We start from the raw sequence: 9,363 nt of genomic DNA, 5'->3' as shown, positions 1-9,363 counted from the left end.
TAAAGAAATGGCAGAGAACAAAGTCTGAATTAGCGTAAGCCACCTTAATGCAGGGTGTTGGTAAGAAACGTAAGGATTAACTTCATGAAGTTGAGGTACATAATAAACAAAATAACTGTGTCACGTGTTTGTAATATTAATAAAATGTGTGCTTCGGTTTAAATGTTCAAAGTCTAAATATTTTCGATTGTAACAGAAATCTGTTATTTGTTAGTCTCTGATCAGAAATTCGTAGAGGGCTACATCCCTAGTATAGAAAGAAAAATCTAACCTAACATCATATTTGTAATCACTGACCTCGACACGGTCGAAAACAGGAGTCCCCAGCGCCAGTCCTGGAGGGCCACAGTGGCTGCAGGCTTTCATTCTAACCCTTTTCTTAATCAGTGATCTGTTTTTGCTGCTAATTAACTTCTTTTGAATTCATTTTGAGTTATTTTTTAAGATTTGTTCCCCAGAATTTCTTCATCGTTCCTCTGATTTGCTTCATTTCTTTCCTTAAACAAAAATGAAATGTGAAGTGAGTGAGCCAACAGAAGACCAACTCAGTCAGGGCCTCAACCAGTTGCGTAATTAGGCACCGAGTCTTGCTGTTAATTAAACCCGTTCTTTAAATCCATGGCTTGTTGCTGCTCTCATTGTGCATTAATATACATTTCCGAAATTGTGGATTTTTTTCTTTACTTCTCTAAGGGTACTCTTTAAATATTTTGGGACCCTAAGCAAATCAACATTCTTTATTTTCAGATATTGTATGATGGTCACAGTTTGCTGTGTTGTTTTGTTGTTTGCTGGTCATGTTTTGGGTCATTTCGTATCTCATTATTCTTTGGCTGCTTGTTAAGGAAAACAATTCTTGGGCCTGAGTCTTCAAGAGCAAGTCAATTAAAATTAATTTCAAAGAAGTTAATTAGCAACAAAAAACAGGTCACTAATTAAGAAAAGGGTTAGAATGAAAACCTGCAGCTACTGCAGAGCTCCAGGACTGGAGTCCGAGATCGCTGGTCTAAAATGATACCCCCCCATGCTTATGTTTCACATTTGTCATTTTTATCCTTGAGGGAGTGTCTCTGACAGGGCTAAGACCACCAGTAAAAGATCAGATATTAAAACTAATCGTATTCATGATCAGCAACCTCGAAATAGCAATAAGAGAATACAGCACTTGCCTAGATTAGCACTCTGTATTTTTTTCAGAGTTTGATGTAAAGGAGAAACTTTGACCCCTTGTATCTCATTAGGGGGTGAACCCCTTGATGTGGCATGAACAACTTCAAGTCCCTCTGATCATTTCTGCTGAAGACCCCTGTCGGTTTACTCTTTATCATAACAGTGTAATGTCCTGCACCAAACATGGCCTAAAACTGAGGGTTGAGTCTTGATGGCCAAAAATACGGGGGATCCCCAAAAAGCTCACCATCTTGCTTGCATAACCAGACATCAAGACAAGTTCAACGGTATATCAGATGGGGGTTTTCCTCTTACTGCTCAACCAGGAGGTGCCAGGCCAAACAAAAACCTGAAGTGATTCTTCTGAACACAAAGTGAAGGACTGAGAATTAATAATCTACTCCAGGCCATAATCATTTAGAGGACACCCTCTGCCAGGTAAGAACGGCTTAACATGGCAGAATGAAAGGACTTACAAGCCCTAAAATGAAGCGAGTTCCATTGTCACCCATGATTGTCTTTTAATTTTAAGTAATTGGATCAGCCAGTGAGCCCCACCAAGACTGAACCGGAGCTCCCCCAAATCTCCAGATTCTCGCTTAATTGTGATGAACCCAGCAAGGCACAGTTTAGATCAACATGCGTTCTCACACATAAAGAAGTTCCACGTGGGTCACTGCCCAAGTTACCTCTTTGGATTCATGAGCATCAGAGCAGAGTTGCAGAAAATGCAAAGATTCGAGAAGGCGAAAGACCTTTGATGTGCTGGGCGGTTCAAGTTTTCTCTTGAACTTCACTTTTCTACTTTTGACTGCAAAGATTTCCCCATGCTGATTAAACAATGAGAGATGCAATTAAGATGATCAATCAAAAGATCTGGGAATGATACTATTACCTGGAAAACATCTGCACTCCTAAATTTGAGGAAAGTACCAAGGTAAATGCACCGATTACAAGATTACTTGTTTAATGATGTAATTGTGTAATTAAAATGTCGGCTGGTAATTGCGCACCTAAATGGAATCATTAAGCAGTCTGCCTCGTTCACATCTGTCTATAGGAATGAGGCGCAGCTTTCCCTAAGGGAGTCCTCTCCTAAAAAGACAGTGAGGTCAGTCTGGTTTTCTTGATTTTGCATTCATCCTTACAGAAAAGCTCACCCTAACTTAACTTGCTCTACAAGGACACTGTCATCAACTAATCTAGAAGGGAGGATGATAAAACTTAATAGTTCTTCTAATCAAGCAAATTACTATATTTTTCCCCCCTAAGGGCATTTTAATACTGTGCTATTGGAAATGGAAGCCCTGAGATGGCCATCCTTTGGTGACATAAACGGGAACATCTACAGTTTACGCATTTGCATGCCATGCCACTATGGCCCCCAAACCTTCACAGGCGGCAGTCACATCAACTTCACTTTCAGCCCCCTAAGGTCCTTGTTCAGGAATCAAAAACGTACACACTTCTACTGGAAGCTTTGTTAGAAAGCCTCAAGCAACAGCAGCGTAATGAAACAACGAAGTTGCGTGTGAAGGCTGAGGGAGGGACACCTGTGCTCTTTGACAGGGAGAGACGAAATATCATCTGTGTGTCCTAAAGGGAAATTTTAAATCTCCAAAGTATGTTGCATTTAAAACAGAGACTGCAGCAGAATCGATAAAAAAAAAAAAAATGCTTTATTCTACAAATACATTCTCCTTTATGGAAAAAGAACAAACATTGTTCAAAAGATTACAAGAAGAAAGGGATTTGCACAGCTTTGTTTATTTACAAATGACATTTTCTTCAAGAGTGTACGTGTGTATGAATATAGAGATTTAAAAACGCACATTCTGAGGCCAGCTGCTCGAGAACTTTGGACCGCCACACGCTATATTCTTCTATTTGATGTGCATAATAACACATACAAACGCATGCCACCCAAATAAAACTCCTTCGGACTGTGAAAATTCACATGATGCCATTTTGGCACACACACGTACAGAATTGTTTAACAAATAATAGGTTGTGTATTTATTATCAGACGTTTTAAATACTTGTACCCTTACAAGATCTGAACACATTACTAACTAACTTACACTTTATATTTTTTTATAAGAATTTGTTCACAGGGGGTTGAATGCCAAGCTTGGGGTAGCAATGAGAGTTTTAAACGCTACGATGTGAAGTCCAGCGTCCCACTCATTACACACACACTGCGCTAGAAGGGTACAGTCATCGTCTGCTGGTGGAGAGTAGAAAAGGCGCAGCACAACGCAGTGCCTCGGACACCACGGGAATGACGTTTACAGTATATACATGTAAAGTAAAGCTTGGTCAAACCTTCACCATGATGGACCATGCTACAAGAAGTGCACAGCCAGCGGTTTAAATGCGGTTCAGATGGCATCGGTTATGCGTCTTGAGGCACATTTCCACTCTGCTCTGGTTTGATCAAATGCTACCAAACTCCAATGTGGAAGGACTTACTCGGTGACGACCTGATGACTTCAAATTGCACATTAAAAGAATATAAATAAGTAAAGTGTTGTTAAGGGGAAGCACGATGGCACTGCATCACATGGCCAGAATCTTGGGGTTGAATCTATCGCCTGGTCATTGACTTTGTGAAGTCTGCTTGTTCTACCAGAGTATGTGTGGCGTTTCCCTCTGGGAACTTCAGTTCAGGCTGACTCGACTGGTCCTAGACGTGTGTGTGTGTGTGTGCGCGTGTGTGTGCGTAAGAGGGCCCCGTCAGCGGCAGCAAACCATCTGGCAGAGGTCTGCATTCCCATGGGATCAGACTAAAGATTTAGTGACGTGGGTAGTTAGCCACTATTCCTGTGGTCGGGAGCAGGCTGGAACAGCATAGATTAACCTCTACAACATATAATTAGTTATATTACTGTTATAATTTATCATCAATGTTCTAATCGACACTATAATTGCTGCAAAAGTGCTGCACTTATGAAAGAAGGAAAGCTAGTGTGTGTGTGCATCTGTGACGCGGTGGTGGTGTGTTGTTTTCTTTTTGCAAATGAATAATTGCAGGCGTTATGCACACAAGCCAGTGCAGGCTTATTTATTAGGGTGACAGGATTTGCGATTTCTCTTCCATAATCCCCAAAAATGGAGAACTATATAAAACTATTTTGACATTTAAGTTTTTTAGCGCATCAAAAGTAAAAATAACGAGAGCTACACACATCATAACTTAGACATTCTCATCTGGATTGTTAAAATGATGTTTTAGAGGGGAGCACAATGTAGGCAGTCTCATAAAATAGTCTGTGCCCTACACATAGTTACTTGAATGAAACCCACAGCCTTTTAGGGAGGTAAACAAAATTCCATTGGAAGCAGGAAAAATCCATGGAATTTTGTCAGGAGCGGGAGAGTAAAATCAGTTCAGTGCAGACCTCCGCCTCTGGGGTTCCCATTGATATTACACCCAGGACAGGCCGCAGCACCGTAATGCTAAATTTCGTCAAGCAGGATGGTGAACACTATGAATATAAACAGTTCAGACAAACATGAGGCATCTTATGCAAGGTCCAGCTGGATTTAGCACAGAATTTTTAAAAAAATCCTGCAACTATGGCTACAAATGTATATTTATGGGATATGCTTGGACTTAATTAAGTACAGTGTTTACGTTCTTGTCTAAAGCCAATGGCACAGTGATGTCTTGTCATGGGGTAAATCAGACTTGCCGACTGCGCCACTAACCTCATCGCTGGACTATGTCACTTTACATGACTGAGCGTGTTAAATTTATTGACCGTGTACTGACCTTCTGGCACAGTTGCTTGCCTCATTTTGTAACAATGCCGGAGCTGGTGCTATACAAGGGGCTAACCGGTACGACGAGTTCAGCTCTGATTTTTTTCCCCTTTTTGGTAAAACGCGTGACATCAGAAAGACAAGGTTTTCTTCTGTGTGTGAGGTCCCCCACGTTCCACTCTATATATTGTCCGTTCATTGGTTGTCAGCACTCGCGCACACACTGCCTGCCTCTACTACTAAACACAAACTCAAACCAGCTGCTGGGCATGTCACAGTACGTGACTGGGTTCATGAAAGCGTGATGCCCACTGCCTTCAACTCACTAAGATTACGTAAATGAAGTCTGAACATCACTGGAAAAGTCACGTCATGTGACATGGCCTTTAGGTGGCTTATATGCTGCCTAATTTATCTGCTTTGGATTCAAGATGCCTCTTTCCCGTGTGTGTTTGCAGAGGTGCAAGTTAACACAGATTTGACTACAATGTTTTTGGGCCTTGACGATATGCATTTTCACGCAACTGCCTGTCATTTTATGTTTAAATAAAATTATCCTGTTTAAAAAAAAAACAAAACAAAACAAACACTGGTGTCATTTCCGGTCATGTGCAGAGAACAATTTGAACAAATATGGCCACATACTTTAATGTAAGCCGAATCCCTCTCAGACCGCACAGCACTTTTCCTCCACAGAGACTGGCGTGTGTGTGGCTGATGCCCTGTCAGCCTTAAACACTGGGAACAGGAAATTGTGGTTGCTAAGCAACAGCTAAGGGGCGGGATTTCCATGTGGAAGAAACACACTCATGTGCATGATGGTCTGTCTTCATGTGGAAGATCTGCTGTATATCACATTTATTTTTACAAACCCGCAGTGATCCTCTGTGGTGATGGGTATAGGGGGCCAAACTGTCAAACTGTTGATTTTATGGTTGTGCTATGGCTATGAAAATACCGGCGGGGGGAAACAGTCGAGTGTGAATGAACCCTGGGGCAGGAACACTTCGATTGTTATAAAATGATCCCGATCCGGCTTCATTTCATCTGCTCCTGAAGCTCCCTTGTGCAGTCTGCCCTGACAGTGGTCTCCTACACAGTATGGTGTAAAGGGTTTCATTATGTTACTGAACACAATGTCCATATAATGTGTAACAAAGTTCAGCAAACAATTCTAGACCAGTTTACCAACACCCCAGCATCACATGGTCACAGTTCTTGTCTTAGCAGTTTACTTTCGACTGTACCTCATACGCACCTGTTCATTCATTCATTTTCTTTCCCTCTCATCTTGTTCAGCATTGTAAGGAGTCTGAACTATAAATACACTCACTGTATAAATTAATACCCCAATGCAATCATTTTGTAATTATTGTTGCCCATCACAAACAGTTTTGCTCAAAAGAACAAAAATATGAAACGCTTCAGTACCTCATGACTTAACTTCTCATTTCTGGATTTTTTCTCCCTCATACTTTGCTCTTAACGATGGTTCAGATCTTACAGGAGGAGCTGCTGCTTTAGGGCTACCATTGGACGATATCTGAATCAAACCAAACATATACAGTAACCTACTGTGCAGCGGTGAACTCCTGCAGAAAGGAAGAGCACATTCGATCCCCCCACTAAAAGCTTCGGGCATATTTATATAATATTTCGACATATGGTGGTGCACTAGACGTGGCTGTGGGGTGAGCTCTATGATAGGCTGGTCCTCATCCAGGGTTGGTTCCTGCCTTGCCTCGATGTTCCTCAGTGACTCACAAGCAGGTGAGAATATGGAAAGATGGATGGATGGACGGACTTGGACACACACACACCACCTCTGAATCCATTGGATGTGAAGCCCAAAGACCAACTAGAAGCATTGTGTGTGTATTCAAGAATTAAAAAAAAAAAACAAAAATACTTGCTATTTACTATATTACATTATCTACATTTAAATGCAAGCGCCTATTGCTAGTCTTTATAGTGCCCTGACTGGCACAGCTGCTCACAAAATCCTTTGTTGTCCTTTACAGATTTGCAAAGTGAAACAGAGAACAACACAGGAGCGATGAAGAGAAGAAGTGCCTGCCTTTAACAAAATAGCATTCCCGATAGCATTCTTTTACTAACTGTAAGTAAAGCTGGACGGAAATATTTTAGAAATATTAAATGTTTAAGGAAATAGTTATGACTATTTGCTATAAGCCACATTCATTTCCACGGTTAATGAAAAACACAGTCAGAATGTCAGGACAGCTTCAAGTATACTTGACCTTCCTCAGATCATCGCTTTGTGAATGCTGTCGATATGGCTTATTCACACATCCAACGTGCACGATGACTTATCAAACAAAATGAAAAGGCCAGACTGAAGTGATCCCGGTGTCCGCAGGATTTGTGAAGAAGATGGCCAAAAATAAAGTGATAAAGGGTGCTGAGAAAGGGCAACACCAAGCAGGGTTCAAGTGAAACAAAAAGTATGGAAAACTTGGCGTCTTCATTTCAACAAAAAGTGCTGCCAGATTCTCTCTTCCAATCATTGTTTTTGCTACGGTGTCCACCAATCAGCAAACAGCTTTAGGAAACGGAGCAATAGCAGCCCAGTCAAGGCATCTCCCCCTTCGTCCAAGCACTGTGGAACCCAAACTCCTGTTGAACAGAATGCCATGAACGTGGATGCGCTCGGGTGTTTGTTTATTTCTTCATACGCTGCTGCACTTAATCCCAGCTCGTCTTTAACTCATTGGCAAGAGAGAACTTTGTTCATAGCCTACCTGTCAGAAAAAAAAGACAAAGGAAAAACATCATGTCATCATTCATGTTTGTCTTATAAAGTCAGTAAACGTAACGTTCCCTCCACATTTTTTAAATAATATAGGCAGTACAACTTAGAAGCGGCAGACAAAATGCTGTGATAAGAGACTCGGATCTGACCTTGGCTCGTGCTGTGGCCCTGTAAAGGTCGGTCTAAAACGTTATACTGGGTTTATTCCATGTACTGCCATGTAAGGCGCCACAGTAAATTTCCGCTATCCGCACATTTACTTATCTGCTGTTATAAAAGTGTAACACATTTTGTGACACCCGTAGTCTAATCGGGACTATTTGCAGAGAAGATCCTCATCGTGGGCCATGGGATGGAGTGGGGATGGACATCAGGGGCTTGTATTTGTGGCCTCCTGAGGGGCTTGTCGCACATGTGAGGTTGAGCAATAACAGGTCTGTGATGCCCGGAGTTGGACTGGACTGCTAGTCTACCTGTCACTGAAAGGTGTGGGTAAGCCACTGAACACCATTTGTGATGGGGACAAGGGCTTGCAATTATTCACCATGAATGAGAAATTCCCAACACGTGTGGGTCATAAGCTCACACTTCCCTTTGTACACGCCACCACCTTTTAGTGGGGTCCTCGGTTGTCCCTGCTGCAGTCAGTCGTGGCTTTGGGTGGAGCGCCTAGGAGACACTTGAACTTGACTAAAGAGGAGGTTAAAGTCATAGCAAGGTTTCTGTTGCTGAACCCGTGGAAGGATTATTACTGAGCTTTGAAGGGCGAGAGTAGGGGGACATGAACCTGCCCCTCTAGCTGCCTCCCTCCTCTCCTCAAGCTGGCATTCCACCATAACTCAATCAATAAGGATCAATGCTTCAGTATCAGTGGTGCCCATGTCCACAGGGCTTTTCAGTAACGTAACGAGAATATAAAACTGAGACCAAAGATACAATTTAAAAACCAACTGAACATTTTAAATAAGTTAATTGTTTTTAAAGAAATTGTATAACTTGCATAATCAATATTAATTCCCTACAGTTCCTACCACCATAATGACACAGTGGTCAATCACTACCTCCTCCTTCTGTCACATTAGAACAGTAGAATAATCTGGATGAGAACAGGCAGTTCAGCCCAACAAAGATCAGCATTCCTATACACTCAAGTCGAGTTTTGAAAGTCCCTAAAGTCTTACTGTCTACCACACTACTTGGTAGTTTATTCCTGTGTCTATGGTTCTCTGTGTAAAGAAAAACCTCCTAATGTTAGTTGGAAACTTGTTAAGAGTAAATTTGGCAAAGTGTCCCCGTGTTCTTGATGAGCTCATTTTAAAATAACAGTCTCGATCCACTGTACTGATTCCCTTCAGAATTTTAAACACTTCAATCATGTCACCTCTTAATCTTCTTTTGCTTAAACTGTAAAGGCTCAGCTCTTTTAGTCTTTCCTCATAATTCAACCCCTGTAGTCCTGGAATCAGCCTAGTCGCTCTTCTCTGGACCTTTTCTAGTGCTGCTATGTCCTTTTTGTAACCTGAAGACCAAAACTGCACACAGTGCTCAAGATGAGGCCTCACCAGTGCTTTATAAAGCTTGAGCAGAACCTCCTTGGACTTGTACTCCACAGATCAAGGCGCTATATAACCTGACATTCTGTTAGCCTTCTTAAT

At 41.7% G+C, this 9,363-nt stretch overlaps 1 protein-coding gene across 3 annotated transcripts in view; it reads right to left on the bottom strand.

The window, feature by feature from the left end:
* Window positions 1-1,669: 1,669 nt before the first annotated feature.
* tnfrsf19 (tumor necrosis factor receptor superfamily, member 19) overlaps window positions 1,670-9,363 on the bottom strand; it is a 111,282-nt gene continuing 103,588 nt past the window's right edge. For all 3 annotated transcript variants that reach the window (XM_039745452.1, XM_039745449.1, XM_039745450.1), the window contains one exon: window positions 1,670-7,697. In XM_039745452.1, coding sequence (XP_039601386.1) covers window positions 7,694-7,697 — 4 coding nt within the window. In that variant the 3' untranslated portion in view covers window positions 1,670-7,693. The remainder of the gene's footprint in view (window positions 7,698-9,363) is intronic.

The sequence above is a fragment of the Polypterus senegalus genome, chromosome 2, assembly GCF_016835505.1.
Source record: "Polypterus senegalus isolate Bchr_013 chromosome 2, ASM1683550v1, whole genome shotgun sequence".
Lineage (NCBI taxonomy): Eukaryota > Metazoa > Chordata > Cladistia > Polypteriformes > Polypteridae > Polypterus > Polypterus senegalus.
Note: the sequence above shows the minus strand (reverse complement) of the source record. Positions and strands in the feature narration are given on the sequence as shown.